Below are 20,014 nucleotides of genomic sequence, written 5' to 3'. Positions count from 1 at the left end.
GCCTAGGCCGGCCTGTAACTTGCCAGCACTGGGCCTCTGTCCACACCATCCTTTCCAGAGCAGCTGGCCACGAGCAGGCAGCTCTGGGGAGGCAGGGCAAAGTGGGGCAGTGGTCCAGGGTGCGAGACCCAGCAGTGCAGGCAGTGGGTAAGGAGCCAGATGCCCCCCACATTCCATCCCTGCTCCAGACCGGCTTCCTCTCCTCCTGTGCCCCTCCAGGCCAGCCCTGTCATGCTCTAGCACGATCTGTGAACTTGACCAGTATGCTCTGATGCTGTGCTGGCCCTTCCCTCTCCTGCTCTCTCTGCAGCTGCTCCTCACCTAGGGTGATGTTGGCCCACAGCTGCTCACCTGGTTTCAATTCCAAAGGCAGCAGGGTTGGAGGAACACTTCATGCCCCTCTTCCTATAACATACCCACCAACGCACACCCCTTCCTCTGACCCTCCCCTCCTGTGCGCTCCCTCAGTCCCCCGTGTCCGTCTTGAGTTCTCATCATCCAGGCGGAAGAAGGACTCGCCGCAAAGCTTCGCCTCTGGGGACCGCTCACCGTTCTCCGTGATGATCCGGGGCACCTCCTTGGCTGCCGGGGAGTAGCACTGGATCTGATTGCCTACCACCAGCCCATCCATCTCTGACAGGTCCTCAAAGGTGCAGTTGACGCCAGCTGACAGCTCGGGGACATTGTATGTCTCCAGGACCAGCTGTGAACAGCCCAGCATGGGGAGAGAGAGGAGGAGAGAGAAATGGGAGAAAGAAGGTATAGAATAAAGAAGGAGGGAGAGCAAGAGAGGTCAGAGAGAAAGAAAAAAGAGAAACGCATGAGGCAATATTGACATAGAGAGGGAGAGATCCTATTTATTACAGGAGCACATAGAGTAGGTGGTGGGATGTTAGGAGACCGAGACAAAAGAAATTAGAGTCTGGATGGATTTGGCCCCAGAAAATGGATCGTTTCGGGGATGTGTAGGTAAAAAGAGGGGCAGGACTGAGGCGCTGCTGATCGAGCTCCTCCCCATTACCCCCAGTTTTAGAAAACGGCAACACCAACCACCAAGTGCCCAGCAGGCACGTGGGCGCCATCTCCCCTTCCCTCCCCTGCACACACCTCTTCCCCACGTTATAGACAAGGGTGGTGTTCCCAGCGCTCTCGCTTTCTTGGTCACTCTCTCAGTCACCTTTGGTGTCACAGTTTTCCCTGTCTCTCTGCCATCACGCACAGAGCCTCTTCCCCAATATTTCTGTGCACGTCCCCCTCTTCCATCCTCAGGGACACATTCTTTGACATCTCTGCCCTGCTCTGGAGCAGGTTTGCTGGCCAGGCATGGCCCGGCCTTCTGGAGGCGTGCAGACCTGTGGCCCTTTTTGGTGGGGAGAGGGCTCTTCCCACATCCCGGACCCCAGTCCCACGGCCTTACCAGGACATTGTACTGAGACACGGAGATGTTGCTGGGATGGACGGTCAGCCGGACGCACTGCTTCATCTCGGAGGCGAACCTGCGGGGCTCTCTGGACCGCTCACAGCGCTCTTTCCGGGTGCACCTGGGAAGGACAGACCAACCGACGAGGGACTCAGGGGAAGGCCTCGGGTCCAGCGAGGGGCCGGCGTGGAGGTCAGGCACCGCCAGCAACTCCCAAGATGTGTCCAAACTCAGCGTGCCCAGGACTAACCTTTCGGTTTCCTCCCTCCAGCCTGGTCCTCTCCCATCATGCCTGAATTGGAAGCAGATAATAATTCCAACCATTGGCTGATTTCGGATCGCAAAACCTCAGGAGTCATCCTAAAGTGCCCGCGGGTCCTCCTCATTCACAGAAAGAGCTGGAAGTCCTGCCTGTTGTCCCTCCCGACTCAGCCTCAGCCCCTGCTTAGCCAACCAAGACTCTTCTTTCCACGTATCTCCTCTTGCAGATCTCCTCGTTTTGGGCATGCCAGTTCTTCTGTCTGGACCGCCCACTTGCCCACATTTCCCTTGTCCAGCTTCTACCTGTCCTTCCAGACATGCGTCAACTAGTATGCACCTACAAGTGCTCCCCTCTCCCCGCCAACCCACTCCCACGCCAGGCAAAGTGGAGAGCACTGAGTTAGAACTTCTCGGCTTATATAACAGTTCTTAGGCTAAGTGGCGCCCTCTCCCACCAAGAGTGAACTTCTCAAAAGGAGAAACTGTGCCTGACCTATTTGGAAGCCCCCTGCCTGCCTCCTGCCCAGCAGACAGAAGGGAAACACTGGTAGGTGGAGGGAGGGGAGGGGGGATGGAAGCTGCAGAGTGTGGTAGTTCACAGCTTGCTCTGAAGCCAGTCGGCGCTGGATCTGAACCCCAGTTCCACAGCACAGGGTAACTGCCATAGAAAGTTTTCTATTATTGTTTAGTGTCCTGTGTTGTTCAAAGTGTGCCATGTCACAGGTGGATCACATCCAGGTGACCTGAGACCTTACTGTCCCGGGGCTAGCCCTGCCCTACAGTGGGAGTTTACTGCTGGGAGTAAACTGACTTTCAGGGAACAGTATGCAAACCAAGCCAGACAAACCGTGTGAACACGGGGTTTCGCTGAGTGGCCATGATTTGGAACCTCTGGGCTACTGATTCTGCTGTGGGGTGAGGGAAAGCAGGGTCCTCAGAGGGACAAGTTGCGATAAGATGGGACTACAGGGAAATCACTCCTGATCACTGATCTCTTTTGGTTAAAGAGAGTAGACTGCAGAGGAAGGGGGATGTCAGGGGCTTTTGCAGGACAGGAGGGAGCACTGGGTGAAGAGTCGAGTAGGGAATGAAACAGCCAGGCACGCGGAACCCATCTGTGAAGGAAGCTCTTGGCAGAGAACATCTGCCTCAAGATGCAGAAGGGTGTTGGGGGTGGGATAAAAAATGGAGGCAGAGAGGCGCCCGGATACCTGGAGATGCTCTTGGGGTGACTCTCAGGCACAGAGGACAGCTGTGGGGGCCTCTTCTCCAGCCACGGGGGAGGAAGGCACCTTGGCCTTGGTGGGAAAGACAGCCTAACAGTGGAGAATTTCACTGAGAAATCACTGGAGGTATGGGCTAGAGGAAGAAAGGGGCGATACGGACAAAAAGGATGACCTCGGAGTAAATTGGATGTGTAATGCAAAAGTGAAAAACAATTCTGAATAAACCCATCATGGCTCCTAGCCGATGAGCTCTCATTAGACACGGTGATAAGGGGCTTACAGTTTATGTCACTGAATCTCCCAACGATGCTGGGAGGCTGGTACGATTTTAAACCCCACCTTACAGATCAGGAAACTGCAGAGGTGGTTAGGCACTTGCTCAAGGTCACCAGCTAATCAGAGAGAGCCTGTATTTGAACACAGATGAACTCTGGAGCCTCCATTCTCATCCACTGTGCTCTACCTCCCTGAAGCTTCTAGACGAAGCCCATTTTCCTTGCCATCCTGATGTCCCTTATATGCTTAGGCCAATTTTAAAATGTCCCCTCAATCTTCTTGTCTAGGCTAATCGCTGTTTCTGCCTGCCACTGGAAGCACTTTGAATATTACTGAGACTTGTGAATTCTCCAGGACCCTTCTGGGAATCTCATCCCAAGGGTGGAAGGTCAGACTTGAGTGTGGTCCTCTCCAAGGCACTGCTGGGCTGTTCTAGAAGACCCATGGCAACAAGGGCGTCTGCCTAAAAGTCTAGGAAGTTAATTTACCAGGCTAGCTCCTCTTCGAGGACTTCATTACCTCCAGCCATTAAGCTAATGTTATGGACTTTTCCAGGGTGTCTGCACTGACATCGCTATTAATAGTGTTATTACTCCCATTAACAGCAGACCCAGAGAGCTGGTACGGGTTTCAATTATTCACTGACTCCCCAACTTTGAAGTTCCTATTTCCAAAAGCAATCAGTAGATCTGAAAAATGTCTTTGATTAAATTATGAAGAGAGGAAAAATGAAGCTTCTTGCAGCCCAAACATCACCCGGAGTTACTAAATAAGAGTCCAGAGAGAAAAGAGGTGACTCCCTCTCTCTTCCAGGGGGTATAAAGGAACTTGCATGGAGGAATCTCAAGACAAGTTCTATCAGCATGGCTTGCTGCTCCCAGTGCTCATGAGGCTGCATCCTGTCTTGGCTCCTGAGAGCCCCCAAGTAGCCATTTGTCATCTCCTCCCAGATACGGGTCTTACCAGGGCAGCCACCTCTAGCTCACAGTTTTAAACATCCCATCTAACTGTGTAATTGTGTGAATTACTTACCTCTTCCTGCCTCAGTATTCTCATCTACAAAATCGGGACAAAATACTATCTACCTAATACGGTTATTATAAGGGTTAAAAGACTATGCAAGGAGAGCACTTAGAACAGAGCATAGCTCAGACATAGTAAGCCCTCAGTAAAAGCTAGTATTATTATCCCATCCTTTCTCTGCCTTCCTCATCCAGCCCTTCCTAACTGCAGCTAACGGGGAAGCACAGATCTCCTCCCAGACTGGCCCATGGGGCAAATCAAAAACAAAAGGACAGGGGTGGCTGCCCAACTTCTCCTCTTTTTTAGGGGGGACGGGGAGGTAATTAGGTTTATTTATTTATTTTTAATGGAGGTACTGGGGACTGAACCCAGGACCTTGTGCATGCTAAGCACATGCTCTACCCCTGAGCTATACCCTCCCCCTTCCACTTTTCCTCTTAATGAGGGAGGGGGAGTCCCAGAGGCCAGGAGAGAGCAAAGAGGGTAAGAATGGTCTGGGTTGTAGCTCTGCTTTCTTCCTAGCTGTCAAAGGGTATTGAGAACTCAGCTCTCTTCGTAGAAAGTCAAGTTTAAGGTCATTGTCAGGGATGTTTTGACATTTCTACCATCTCTCAGGGCCCATGAGAGCAGGAGCTGCAAATGTCCAGAAGCACAGACAATTGACCTTAGAAGTGATTGGAAAATGGAGAGGGAAGAATAGATTCCTCTTGAGTTCTTACAGGGTCGGTCAGGGTAATAGCTTCCTGCTCTTCCGGGACTGTGGTTTCCCATTAGTCCAGGTAAGAGCTAGGAGATGTGCAAAGGGTTGGTTCATGACTCCTAGGGGTGGAAGGAGTAGGGGGCTGGCTTAGATGTTCCCTTCAAAGGGGCTCCAGGTACTTCCCAAAGCATTTACTTGATTCTGCTATGAAAGCTCTTTGGACATGGAGGAAGACCCTACTTCACCCATTTTTCCAGGCAGGACTCAAAAAGTGCACACCATATGACTCTGAGTTCCCAGACATTCATTCCTGTCACCACCACTGCCACCTCCACCAAACACAGACCTGCAGGTGGCCAGCAGGAAGCAGCGGAGGAAGACAGCCCCGCTCTGGAATTGGAGTCTGGCACTCCTAAGCTCCCCTCCCCTCCCCACTCCACTTTCTCTGTGGCTGGTCCTCCAGCCCCAGTTCAGAGGTGCTAAAAGCCCTTGGGGACAAAGGCCCTGGCCCCTGGAGGGGTTATTATTCAAGTCAGTGGTTCCAATGAGATTATCCTCTCTAATGAAGCAGCTACTACCGCCTCCCCTAAGCCTGAACTTTCACTGCTGGAGAATTCCCAGCCAAGTGGAAAATTAGAAGGGAGAGGAATGGAGAAAAGAAGGGGGTGAGGGAGAGAGAAAGAGGTGGTGATTAAGTTCTCTAGAAATTAATTCCTAAATAAAGTGCTAGAAATATTAACTCCCAGTGCTGCTGGCTGGGCAAGCAAATTTCAATTTGGAAGTGGGGCTCTCTGTGAGTCCAGCCTGGGTGAGCCTCCAGGCTGGAGTTGGGGGGAGTCATTGCTGGCCCATCTCCCCAGGCCCTCCAGCATGGGTCTGCCAGCCTTGGATATCAGAACTGGCTCCCTGCTTCTCTCCATGGGTGATCCCCAATCTTTAACATTTCATGTTGGTCATGACCTGTGCTTAAAGTGCAGAATTTGGGGAACCTGTGTTTAGAACACGAGGAGGTTGGGAAAAAATGAGGTGGGGTTTCCCAAATGAGCTTTATTGGAAAGTTAAGAGAAACCTGATTCAAGTTGGAGACCAGGGGGGCTCTTCGAGCATTGTCGGGGCTCCACATCTGGGAACCCTGATGAGGAAGAGACCGGGTTTCCTAACCTCACTCCCCCTGCCCTCTTTAGGAATGCCCACCGACATGGGCCAGTGCGTGTGCGGCTTGGAGGAAAGTGGACTAGATAGTAAAGGGAGTCTTTCTAGGCAGATGGGTGAGTAAGGGGCTTCTTATATGAAGGGCATGGACCAGATGAGTCCTTTCAGGTCCGTGATTCTAGGATCCAGCGACTGATCCTGGTCTCAGGGAAGTCTAAGCATTCAGGTGGTTCTTGGTTAAACTCCAAGACAGGAAGATCACAACTGTACTATAATTTTCCCTCTGCCACCAGCTGCTGGCAACTGAACCCAGCACCCTTTTATCATCTCTAAAGATCAAAAGCCAGACTGGACAGTGGATGCTGGATTCACCAGGCCTCCCAGGTCTCAGTGGGTGAGATCACGAGGCAGGAGGAGAGCACAGGACTTAACAGGAACCAGCAGGCGCATGAGTGCAGTGGAGGCCTAAGAACCTTTCTGGGCTCTTGTAGCAACCAAGTGGTCCTGTCCCACCACGACCGGCTCAAATACTGGGCCTGCTGTCTATGCAGAGAAGCCACGCTCTGCCCCAGGTCCCAGGTTGGAGTCTTGCCTTGGATTTCTTTTGGCCCCTCCCAAAATGAGTGATCCATTGAACCAACCTCAGGTGGTAGTTCCTGCTTTCAGAGAAGAGAGGTTACGTTTAGCAGTTGCCAAAAGAGATGGTGAAGGGGGGCTGTTTTGCCTTCTTTTTGTCAGTAGGGGGCACTGTTTGGAACTACTTGTTCCTGTAAGGTTGAGGAGAGGTTAGGAAGGAAAAGGTAGAGAGGAGAGCAGGAGTGGAGAGACAGAGGGAGAGAGGACAAGAGAAGGAGAAAGAGGAGGAGGAGGAGGAGAAAGCAAACGTGCACCATTGCAGGCTAATCGTTCTCTGCACAATCAAGTCAGTTACAAGGGGAGGCTCGAGAAGCATTCAACAATTACTCTGTTCCCTATCAGCCTTCACACTACACTTCATTCAATAGTCTGGAGCTTTTGTGCCCATTAATGTCACCAGGTTAGCCGGCTTGGTGCAGAGAAGCCATCAGCTCTGTGGCCAGCTGGGCCACTGCACACCCCTGGTGGCATGACTGGGCAGAGTGTATGAACGCTGGTCTATGGGTGTGCATGTCTGGACTCTGAGCCTCAGAGGGAGCCCAGCTCCTCAGGCTTGCCCCAGGGAGCCAAGTCCTGGGACTGGGAGGGACATTCTGAGCTCGCACAGACTGCAGGCTTGTTCTAATTCACACGAGAAGACGGCACTGTTGATTTACCATGCTTTGGTCATGAAAGCATGTGTTATACATACTGTATGTGGAGAGGGCAGGGAGAAGGCGGTGGTTAAGACAAAAAAAACCAAGTTTCCTTAATTCAGCTGACCCTTAGACAGCATGGGTTTGAACTGCTGCGGCCCACTTATATGTGTTTTTTCCTCCAATAAATATTACAGTACTGTGTGATCCGTGATTGGCTGAGTCTGCAGGTGTGGGACCACAGATACAGAGAGCCGACTGTGGGATCTGACATTCATGGATTTTGGTATCTGCTGTGGGTCCTGGAACCAATCCCTTGTGGATACCAAGGGACAACTAGATCTGTTGAGTCGTGGAAAGAAAAATTCACAAACACTGGTATCTCGTCTGGGACTCTCTCCTCTGGGCCAGAGGCTGATACATTTTTGGCAAAGAGGGAAGACCACAGCAGAGACTGCAAAGAGTTTGCTGGGCAGAAGGGGATCCTAACAATTCCGCCTGCTTGTGTGGACATCCTGCAAACAGCCCGAGAGAGGAGCCATCATCCACTTAGCAGATTAGTATTCAGTAGCCCTTGGATACAGGTTAAAAAGATAAACAGAAAACCAGGCTACAGGAGTTGCTAAGAAGAAGCGCCAAAAGATGTGCATTTTAGAATGAGTCTGTACGTGACTTAAGGGGACATTTAGCATGGCTATGGGACAAACTGCTCTCTCCGCACTTTCCCAGGCACACGTGGCTGCTGAAGACTGAGCAGGGTTGGTTGGAGCTGCCTGAGGCAGGAAGACTTTCCAGTGGTGGGTCTGTCCCAGCCACCCAGCCACAGCCCTCCAGTCCTGGGGAGGACAAGAAGGGGAGAGGGGCCACGGAGAACACCCTGGGTCCGACCCAAGGCCTCTGCTTACATAGCCATTGAAGTCGGGGCTACCTCCAGGCCCCTCAAGGGGCTGCATGCACATCATTTCTCTTAATTTTCACAGCGTGGCTGTAGATGGCTCTTTTCATTGTGATTTCATAGCTGAGGAAACTAAACCCAGACTGGATCTATCCACAGATGGGTTCTTAGTTTTAACCCATCCCTTCTGCTCCAGGTGGCAGCATTTTTCCTTTCCTTCCCTCTCCTTTCCTTTCCTTTCCTCTCCTCTCCTCTCCTTTGCTCTTTTTCCCTCTCCTTTCCTTCTTTCCATCTTGGCAGAAGCTATATGAAGTGAATCCTGAACAGTGACCTATGCCAACCCAGCCCAGGGAGGGCATTCTTCCAAGAGAAGAACTCTGCAAAGAGGAGAGTTCCCCAGCGGGGAAGGGAAAGGCTTTATAAAAGCTGATCTTATCTTTCCCTGTCAATGTCCTGGGTTACTCGAGCCTCCCAGGAGTGAAGCAGATGACCCTTCTGAAGAAAGGTAATGTCTGGGCCAATCGATGGGGCTGGGTCTGTGGGGGATCCCGTTACCTGCCGAGACGAATAGGCTTCTTGGCCTGAGTGTGGGAGGGGAAGACGGAGAGGGGGCTGGGGACCTGGTGGTTGGAAGGATCATTCCAGGCCCAGGACAGGTGAAGCCAGGCTGGGCTGTAAGCTTTCCTTTCCTTCACCGAGTCAAAACAGGTAGGCTCAGGCCCAAGGTGGAGGCTCTGCAAACAAAGTCTCAAGGTCATGGACGAATAAATACCCAGTTTGTAGAAGCTATTGTTGCCATTAAAAACCGGCAAGCCTGTGGGCTGGGGGCTGGGGCTGCCAGGAATGGCGATGGGGTGTCCCCCCCGTGCTACTGGGTTGGCAGGCCTGTGCTTCAGGACAATTGAGAGTGAGTAACAGCGGGGAGGGTTTCAATTACATGAACATTTCTTAAGCCTGTTCACTGTGCGACCCACCTGTGCCCTTGCTGGTACAAGCGGCCCTTTCAGCCACCTGAGCCACCTGAGCCACCTGTTGGTGGGGCTGCCTTGAACTGCACGCAGGCTCTCACAACCCACAAAGTTCCCCACCCTCTCACTCCTTACAACCCTGGGAAAAGTGGCAAAGCGACAGAGAAGGTGGATGTATCTCGACATCACAAGGAACCCTCTTTCCAGCGTGCGTTTGCACGGGTTTTCCCAGGGTCGGTCTCACTGGGCCTGCAGCACTTAGCACGGACGGGGTCTTGCCCGGGACGCGGACCTGACACAGGCGCTGGAGCTAGTCCAGACTGCAACCCTCACCCCATCCTTGGACCGGAGACCTGGTTCCCAAGAACTTGCTTCAGGGTAGACAGTCTCATGCGGCCCCTTGTGTGCCCCGAGCCTAGCACAGTGCCTGGCAAAGAGAGGGCATGGCCCATGTGAAAGGTCTAGGGACAAGTCTGTGTGTGCGGGTACAGCGCTCCCGTAAAGTGATGAAATGCCCTGCACTTTTCACCTCCCTCCCTTCCTACTAAACCCAGGCGCCCGGGGGTGAGCGTCTGCAGGCTCTCTGGCAGTCCTCGTCCTTCCCGCACTGCCTCTGCCTGCCCCAGCCTGCTCCCTTCCCTCCCGCTTGGTCCACGTCCTCATGCATCTCTCCCTGTCATGAACACCCAGTTGGCATCTATTTCAAATGAAAGGGGTGCAAACTAGACATTTAAGAGTAGCGATATCTGGCTTTGACCTGAGCTTAAGAAAGACCCACTGGGAAGAACTAGGAAGGGGCATGAGAGAATTTTCTGGATGAAGGAAATACTGTATAAATCCATGAGGGTGGGGATTACCCCTGTTTTACATTTGTCAAAACTTTCAAACTATATACTTAGGTTCTGCTTATCTATATTAATTAAACATTATATCTTGATTAAACATGTCTTGGAAGATTCTTCACCTGGCCACATGAGCTAGGGGGTTCTCCTGGTCATTAACTCTAGTGGGGAGAGAGGAAGGATGGAGTTACTGAGTGTCATGGTGGGCAGGCAGCCCTGGCCTAGGGTGCTCATGAGCTGAATCCCCCTGGGGCAGTTGGCCCTTCCCTGATCCATCAGCAAAGCCCCCAGCACCAGGCTCTTCACACAAGCAGGAGAGGTTACAGAGAACCACACCTCGAGCCGGCAGAGCACCCTGGAGCTGGGATGCTGCCCCAGGCCGCTGCACAGTTGGGGGATGTGGATTTTGGACTTGATGGCTGATGCCCAAAGTTCACGTCCATGGCTGTCTTCTTCAGGCCCTGCTGAGAGTAGAGCGGCTGGCTTCCCAGTGCAGGCTCACAGCCTCCTTCATGAACTGTCCGGACTTCACCTTGGCCCCAGTCCACCCTGTTTTCTGTCGCTCGACAGGAGGCAGGTATGAGGTTACTGAGGGGAGGCCGAGGCCATGCAGGATCTAGTCTGTGGTAATCCCTTTCTCATTCCTGTTGATCTCAGCTCTGGGGCTGGGAGGTGGGGTACTCACAGCCCCCCTGCTGCTATCTCACAGGGCTCAGTGCTACGTGGGGCTGGCCAGCATCACCAGGCGAGATCAAAGCTGACACAGAGACCTGCCTTTGGGTCCCACAGGCATAGAGTGTCGGGGGTGGGGACAGCTCTTCTGATGGCCCTTGAATGATGCCAGGTGTGAGAGCCTCACGCAGGGGCAGTGGAGCCATCCTTGGCCAAGCTGAAAGCCAGCTGGCCTAAAGCCCCCAAGGAAGCAACGGATCCGGAGCACGGTCCCTCTCTGAGAACCCTCACTGTGTGAGACAAAGAAAACGGCTTCACTCTGCCTTGCAGAGCATCATCTGGGCAACTCTCCTGGGTCCATCAGAGCTGATGTGGATTCTGAATGCAATCTCTACTATCCTCTTGTCTGCCGGCCAGGCTTAGGCTCCACTGCTCTCTGTTACCATATACAGTTTGGGGTACACTCCTGTACCCAGTTTTTGGTCATCTCTGACTTAACGTGTTTTTCAGTGTAGGTCAGTAGGTCTCAATTTTTTCCCACCACGACTTCTTCAGACCTTCTAACTTAGGGCACTCAAGGACTCACTATGCCTGAGACTGTCACCCAGAGAAGGGAGGGTGCCAACCAGAGCCCTTGGAGAGGATGTGTTAGAATCTAAGGGGGGCCTTTCTAACTTTCAGAGGCACTCCTGGAGTGGGATGAGGCAAGATCCTGTCCCTGCCAATTTACAGTAGAAAATGACCGGTAAATCTCATTGGTCACACACTGTTTAGGCTCTTAGTAGGAAAACTTAAGTCCTTTCTAATTTATAACACTCGTGTCCAGCTCACAACGTGTCGGGTTTCAAGTGCTGAGTAGAAGCCTGGGCTTCCAGCGGCAACAGCTTGGCTGGGACCAAGTTCCACTGAGTGAGGCACAACGACCGCTGGCTTCTCCAGTCAGTGATGCCAAGGTCTTTGGACCCCCTAAGAAAAAGGCGTTCAGCTCCCCCTCTGTGTTTGGCTGGTTGTCTGTACCCCTCATTCCATTCCTCAGCTCATTTATTAGGTTACCATTTATCTCCACTGTATACCATTGTCTTCCTCCCACTTCTAGAGAACAAAATGGAGCCAGCAAGGAAGAGGCACATGGCGGGGAGTGCCTAGCACTCGGGTCAGGGCTCCATTGGTCTAGTGACCCCAGTGCTCTGACAGCCACATGAGTGTCAGGACAGCAGAGGAGGGTTCTTGGGTGCTATGAACTTGAACTTACACCTCAACTACCAGAAGATTCTGGCAGGGACATTGAAGAGTCTGTTAAGTGGCCGCTGAATCAGCAAGTGAACAGTGGAGATAGCTCATACGTGACTTAGTGGTCCATGTGAGCCTGGAGAAAATAGTCCAATGCCTTTTTCCTGCTGTTCAGCCTTGAAATGTCAGCCTATAGTCAAATTACAGCCAGAAATGTCCAGAGATCTCCCTCCAGCCTTCCTGTCTGTGATTCCATATCCTGACCCAACATCATTCCCGTGCTGACATTGCCATATATTTTTACAGGAATTTGGCAATTTAAATTGAAGTCACAACAAAAGAAGGGAGATCAGATTACAAAGGATACAAGGAAGGAAGAGTAAGAAAAGAGAGGGACAGAAGAGAGAGATCAAAGCGTAGGAGAGTGGTGACAGTGAAGACGGCAAGCAGGAAGGGGATTACAGGGGGAAGTGAGAAGCAGGAGGAGGTTGCCCAGTGGTACTCACGTGTTGTGGAGCACACACCAGCCACAGTGGGGATCGCCAGAGCCAAGACACTCGCTGCAGCTCCGATACTGACCACAGGACTCCACAGGGACTCTGGTGAGCTAGGACAGGACCACAAGAGAGAGAGAGTGGTTAAGATTTTACAGAACACCCAGTAGTTGATCAGGAAGCAGTGCTATCGCATCCTGGGTATATAACCTAAAACAGTGTAGAAGCAGGAGGGGGCCTAGAGCCCCAGAACCGAAAGGGACCTGGAGTGATCATATCTGAGAGGATGGACAAGCATCACGGGGCGACAACCAGCAAAGAAAATAACAATCTTCTTAGACACGTCTGGGAGTAGACTCCATAGGATTCACATCACATTGTTATCAAAGATATTTATACCGTGCACGTGTAAATTTTCCCACCACCAACCCCCGAACACCTCTACAAACATGCAATTCATCACGTTTATCTCTTACCAATGTAATAAACACGAAGGTTTCCTCTTTCTCCGTTCTTGTTCGCTTTTACCTTAAAGTGTTTTGCCCCCATCCCGGTCCTCCTCCTTCAGGTTTCACCATTTTTGTGGTTCCAGAGAGCATAGAACCCAAGTCCAAGACCCTTCTCCTTCTCTTCACCAAGGTACAATAAACTCCCTTCGGCGCTGTTACTCGCCTGCTCTGTCTTTCTCATCCTGTTGGCCAACTGGCTCTGAAAGTTGTTCACTCTGGTGTTTTCAAAGAGCAGCTGCTTCTATTTCTTCTCTACCCACACTCTCCTCATGACTAGAGGCTTCCTCTCCAACCCCAGAACTTTATCTTAGCTTTCACCAGCCACTTGTTAATGTAAAATGTTCCGCATGACGTTCTGGCTTGGCCCAAATGCTTCTACTTCCTGCTTACTCCTAAAGATCTTCGGAATTTCTTTGTTCTCCAGTGTAGCTTTGCCCTGATGTCTTTTTCACATGATTTCTCAGGGCATGATACATAGGAGGCACTTAATAACGATACACAGGATCAAATGGAATTTTAATTTTCCTTCTACAGCCTTGGTTTTCTCCACGTTTGCCAGTTTCTCCTTTTAAAAGGCTTTTTTAAAATCATTCTTTTCCACTGGGATAACTTTTTATCTCAGTGGAGGACTTCTTACTTAATCTTTCAGCTTGAGCTAGGAGAATTCGATGTGGTCCTCCTTTCTAATTTCTTGCCGTCAGACAGTAGACACTGAGAGGTATATAAATCCTGCTGACCTGACTGAGCCTCTGTTCTTCAATGGCAAATGCAGGGGGCTGTGTTTTCCCTGCTGCGTCCTGGGGCATCTGCCTCCTTAAAATTAAGTACCACTTGGCAGGGTCTCCTCGTAACTCACGCACAGGCGAACTGGCAGCAGAGTCTGCTCAATTAGTCTCAAAACTCTTCTTTTGGAATTAATTAATAATAATTATTTTCAAATCCCACATGATTTCCTTTCCCTTCCTACCTTAATGTTCCTCTTCCCTTTATATGCCTCTTTTTGTTTTTTCTCAAATGCACACTGAGCATTCTTAATGTCCACCTTGTATTTTCACTTCTTCCAAATTACCTTTTAGCTTCCTGCTCCCATTTTTATAGCTTTGCCCTTGGCCTTCGTGGCCCCTTCTCCACATTCTCAGATGTCTTTTTTGCACATTTGGAGTTTTATCTTTCCTTTTATTACTGCTCATGCAATCAGCCTGGGCCATGACTCAGGTCTGCCTACATACCACCTTCCCAATTTCATAATTGTCATAATCCTGACAAAATTTCTTACAAATTACTCTGCTGACTCTATACACAGCAGGGAACTGACTCTATTCCTGTTGCCTCTTTAATCCTTCTCCCTACCTCTTAAATGGGCACAGACATGCTGATCGTGTAAGCATATGAATACTGGCGCCCAACCCACAGTACCTGGACTCCTAGGAACTCGTGAGTGGTAATGAGGTCTACAGCTATTGTCAGTATTTCCAAAAGCCTAACAGAAATTGGACTGGCGCTGTTTTCTGTTTGTATGCATACTCAGTGATGTATTTCCCATATTAAAAACAGGAAATACATTATTACTTAATAAATGCAGTTTGTTTAGTAGGCAAAGAGCTTTCAAAATTTGATGCCTAGAGATGAAAAAAAGTAATAAAAGGGGCCATAGATGGTGAAAGTTGGTAGCATAAGTACATAATAATGTTTTCATATGTTCCAGCTGCTTGTCTAGCACTCCATATTTTGCATGGGCTTAAAGAGAAAAATTATGGCTTGTTCAGTCAAAAGCATTTTCTTGGTCTAAACTGAATTAACATCCTCCCTGGTTTCTCCCAATGACATGTTCTATAGTCTGTCTTGGACGGCTGTACCACGGGGTTCTGGGGTGGGCAACACGAAGAGCCAGCTGCTTGGCGAATCTGATCTTCTCCAAAGCCTTGGCATTCAGATTTCTAAAAATATCTTGCAACTGGTATTTAATAATGTCAATACCTGGAATTATAAAGTCCTTCCTCTCTCGATTTAAAACAAGGGTCATTTTCATTTGGTTGGAAAGCGTGTAGGTGCTTGTAGAGCTAGGCTCCGATTGTGGCTTCACCATTTATTAGTGATAAGATCCTGTTGTCTCTGAGACTCACTTTTTCTCATCTTTCAACATGGAGATAAAGACACTCCCCCCGCCCAATTCACAGAGCACGGATGACCCAAAAGGTATGAAACTGCCTTGTAAATGATCAAGCTCATTGCAAGTGACAGTTTTTATTACCATTATCTTTGGCATTAATGTCCGTTCTTTATTGCACTGTCACTTTACCTTTTCCCCCATCACCAAAAACTGCTCTGACGGTCTTCCTAGGCCTCGTGAACTTGGTCAAGAGCTCATGGAGGAACTTTTCACCTTTAGTACCTTGACCACATTGTTTCCTTGTTGAACCATGATGTCTGCCCCTAAACCATTCATTGATTCATCTAGGCTCAACTTCCTAAACTTATTTAGTGCTTTTACCACTTACTATAATGGTTATATATACTTCTTTGCTTTTCATCAGGGTGGATCCCTGCAAGACAGGGAAATAAATTCCAACCAACTTCCTTTCACCTTTCCTTATAGGATCTTCCTATCTATACAATCAATCATTTGTTATTACTCTTCTGAACTTTATCTGGGTTTTCTCCATTCTTTTCAAAACGTGGATGCTAAAATTGGGGAGCCACCAGGATTCTGACTGTCCATGTAGAAGGGGTACCATTATTTGAGAGCTGAGTGCCACCCTCCCCCACCCCCTCACCTTTCCAGGACTTTCCCGAAGAAGGCCCGGCCCAGGGAAATGTCCAAGGTCCCACTTGGAGGTAGTACCCTCCAGCATGGCCAGCTCTCCCAGACTTACCCCATATCTCCCAGTCTATATCATTGCTCACTCCCCACCCCATGCGTAATTCTCGAGAGCTTCAGAAAATCTCCTGACACTTTAAATCACTTTTGAAAATTAGATTTAGTTCACCATTTATCTGGATGCAATTCTGTACCCCAATGGCTCTGGTTACTTGCCATGCTTGTTCATAAGCTGTACAGGTGGCCGGATGGCTTCCAAGCCCGTTTGGCACTATGATTCTCTTTCCCCAGATACCTAGATTCTCCTCCCACACCTTCCACCAGACAAAGCTGCCTCTCTCATCCCCCATCTCCGGCTCCTCTCCTGACCCTGGAACACAAACCACTCCAGATGCAGAGGCACACGATTAATTAAAACCACCCCACGCTGATTAAAGTCTTCAGCCACAGTGCCAGGAATGCTAATTAACTGAGCGAGGGAATTCAGACCACAGGAAGAGGTGAAAAAAGAAAGTCATGGAGGGAGTTTCTGCTCGGAGAACAAATCAGATGGCAATGTGACCTATCTAGAGATGAATGTAACTTAGTGATGGATGATGTCAGAGAACACCAACAATTGAGGTCTGTCCCCTAGCCACTGGACTCCAGGAGAGGTGCTGATTGATGTGGCTGCAACAGCTCCCTCACTGTGTCCAGAGACAGGAGACTACCTCGCAGAACCTCTGCGTGTGCCTGCACTGTGCTGGGGGAGAGTGGGGCTCCTTGGGTGGAGGGATTAGGGTAGGCTAGTCTTGTCATATTCTGTCAACTTTGTGCAAAAACCTATTGGGCAGTTTGGCAGTTCCTCAAAAAGTTAAATTTAGAATTAAACCATATGATTTAGCAATTCCACTTCTGGGTACGTACCCCAAAGAACTGGAAGCAAGGAACTGAACTTGTACACCCGTGTTCATAGCAACATTATTCACAGTGGCCAAAAGGTAGAAGCAACCCAAATGTCCATGGACAGATGAATGGATAAACAAAATGTGGTGTATACATACAATTATATTATTCAGTCTTAAAAAGGAAGGAAATTCTGACGCAAATTGCAATGTGGGTGAAATTTGAAAACATTATGCTAAGTGAAATAAGCCAGTCACATAAAAAAAATATTGTATGATGCCACTTATAAGAGATACCTAGAGTAGTCAATCACAGAGACAGAAAGTAGGAAGTGGCTGCCGGGAGCTGGAGGAGAGGGAACGGCGAGGTAGTGTTTAATGGGTATAAAGTTTCAGGTCGGAGGAAGAAAAGAGCTCTGGAGAAGGACGGTGCTAATGGTTGCAGCATGGTGTGATGTACTTAATGCCATGGAATACTTACAGTGCTTACAATGGCAAATTCCAGGTTATGTGTATTTTACCACAATAATGAAAAAAAAAGAAACTATTGGGCAGATATAAGGACACCTATCCCACAAAACAGAGCCAGACTCACAGACAGAAAACAAACTTATGGTTACCAGGGAGGAAAGAGGGTGAAGAGGGATAAATTGAGAGTTCGAAATTTGCAGATACTAACTACTATATATATAAAATAGATAAACAACAAGGTCCTACTGTATAGCACAAGGAACTATATTCAATACTTTGTAATAGCCTATAATGAAAAAGAACATAAAAAAAAGAAAAAGAACATGAAAAAGAAAAAATATACATGTATAATGGAATCACTTTGCTGTATACCAGAAATTAACACAACATTATAAATCAAGTATACCTTAATAAAAAAATCAATCAAATAAAATACATATAGAAAAATGTAAAGAAAAAAAAATATCTATTCTCTGCTCAGCAGCCTGGGTCAAGGGGGAGAAGCTTTCTGTTGGTAGACTGATAATACATTCATGTGTATGAAACATTCTGAGATCCTTGGGTGAAAAGATAGGCATCGTTACTCTTATAAATTTAATCTCAAATGGACAAAAGGGTTTGGATGAATGTCTCTTATCGTGTGTTGTTGTTATGTACATGGATCTGTCACTCTCGAGCTCTGGACCTCCACTTTCTGATCTGGAAAAATAATGTCATACCCTTGTTCTACCCAGAGCCGTCCCTCACCTCCCAGCCCCTCCCAGGAGGCACAGGGGAGGGGCTTGGAATTCACGTACTTCCTGTGAGGTCAGTGGTCCCTGGTTTTATAAAAATCCTCTTGTTACTGCTCAGCCCCCGTTCCAGCACTTCTCATCCCCAGTTATGACCAGAAGCACCTGTGCGCCCGTCTCCATCCCACCTCTCTTTCCCCTCCATTACCTTCCTGGGAATCACACTGGTTTGCTTTATCCTTTTGCCACCAAGGTAAACTTCCCTAAATAATACAGTGTAGGTGTGTCTGGTTTTGAACTATTGTCAATGGAAGCATCACCTCTGTTCCCTCGCCTCTCCAGCCCCATGACTGAGGACATGAAGTTACAAAACAACGGCCTCGGACAGGAAGACAGAGAGTGACTGACCACAAAGCAAAGGAGCCCACACAGGATTCTAGCTCATGGCCTTGGCCTCTATAAGCCAAGGATCAACGGAACCCTTTCCCTGGAGGGCCTGCGGCCTGGATGTGCTCATGGCAGCTGGAGGAATTTTCAGGTTCCTTGAGTCCTGGCCCCTACTGTCCAGCCCCTGCCAGGTTTCCTTGACATTCCAAAAGATGCTTCCCTCTGGCAACGGAGTCCCACTCTGCCTGCTGCCGCTAGCATTCCAAAGGGGGCCTGCTGCTGTGCTGATTACATTCAGGAATGTTCCAGAGATATAATGTCCAGTCTCCCTGTGTATCTCTAATTTGTTTAAGCATTTGGCATTCTGGTCAAAATGTGACTTATTACTCCATCTCTCCTTTTATAATTGGATGCTAATGCTACAGTGGATACCCTGAGCTTGATGGTGGGAGTTAATTTAAATGTCCAAAAGGCTTCTTAAGTACCCAATTTCCTTCCAGATTGTCAAAAGAAGAAGAAGAAGAAGAAAAAAAAAAAGAGGCAAGACAATGCATTGAGAAACTCCGAGAGGCTGCTGTGGTGCTGTCAAGATGTGTGGATGCTGTGCCTGGTACCCACCGTCCCCGGTACTGTCCTATCCATCTCCTGTCCCCAAGCAAAGGAAGCAGAGTTGGGAAAAGTCAATTCTTTTCTAGAAAATTATTAACTCAGGAGTACATATGGACTTCAGAGTCAGGGTCTTGGGGAGCCTCTCAAATGAGCCTCTCCAGGGGCCTTTCTTTCCTTTGGTGGCCTTTGGTTGCCTTTCCCCACTTGGTTTCTGCTGACCTGGGGCCAGGCAAGGGTTTTGTAGAGTTCTGTCTCCCCGTGATGGCCTCTAAACCCCTCAATGCCAGGATCTGAACTTGTAGTGGCTGAGCACTGGCTTGGGAAGCTGTGTTCATTTCATGTCACTCTGGGTGCCTGGAGCACAATCATATACATCCACTTTGCTTAGAGGTATTTTTGAACTTGGCAGATTGGCAAGAGACGCCAAGACTAGAAGTCCAGTCATAGGCTCTGGCAGATTGTGTTGTGAAGCCCAACTCTTCAGTGCCCTAAGGTAGCCTCTGACAGCCCCCTGCCCACCCTTACCTGGCTTCGTGGTGATTGAAGACATGGAGCATACTTCCCACCCCTTGACCTTGGACTTGGCTTCAGAACTGTATTTGGTCAATGGGGTGGCAGTAAGAACAAGGCAAAGGCTTGAGATGTCCCCATGTGCTTGGCCTTGCCCTCTGTGCTTCTGTCATTGCCACAAACATAGCTTCCCCAAGAAGCTGCTCCTCTTCAGCCAGATGAACCAACGTGGAGCAGACCTGAGCCCTCCCCACAGACAGGAGACAAGCCTGGCTGGTGCCGCAGCTCGAAGCAGAACTGCCCAGCTGAGTTTAGCTTAGACTGATTGACAGGCAACAGATCTGCAGGTCCGTGAGAATAAGAATGAGTGCTTACTGTTGTATGCTGCTGAGTTTTGGGGTGGTTTGTCACACAGCATTTTGGAGGCAAGAGCTAACTGATACACAGGTGTTGGGCAGAAAGTCACACCCAAGTGCAAAGGTCCTGTGAAGGGGAGAGGGGTGAGGCATAATGGGGCGGGGTAAGGTTGCAGGTGGTAGTTTCTATCCTGAGCACCAAACAGGTCTAGATAAACACTGAGGTTATATGTACCTAGTACCATGTGGGGGAGATTATCACAAACTGGGTCTCACATGACAAATGAATCTTCCTGTTATCTCCCATGC

The 20,014-nt window shown here is 49.3% G+C and overlaps 1 protein-coding gene across 1 annotated transcript in view; it reads right to left on the bottom strand.

Annotated features, from left to right (window-relative positions):
* Positions 1–20,014, bottom strand: part of PLXNA4 (plexin A4) — a 410,094-nt gene that overhangs the window by 87,499 nt on the left and 302,581 nt on the right. Inside the window, exons 5-7 of the mRNA XM_006202300.4 lie at positions 12,443–12,543; positions 1,418–1,541; positions 550–703 (exon numbers count right to left, since the gene is read on the bottom strand). Of these exons, the coding sequence (XP_006202362.1) occupies positions 550–703; positions 1,418–1,541; positions 12,443–12,543 (379 nt within the window). The remainder of the gene's footprint in view (positions 1–549; positions 704–1,417; positions 1,542–12,442; positions 12,544–20,014) is intronic.

This window comes from Vicugna pacos, chromosome 7, assembly GCF_048564905.1.
Source record: "Vicugna pacos chromosome 7, VicPac4, whole genome shotgun sequence".
NCBI lineage: Eukaryota > Metazoa > Chordata > Mammalia > Artiodactyla > Camelidae > Vicugna > Vicugna pacos.
Note: the sequence above shows the minus strand (reverse complement) of the source record. Positions and strands in the feature narration are given on the sequence as shown.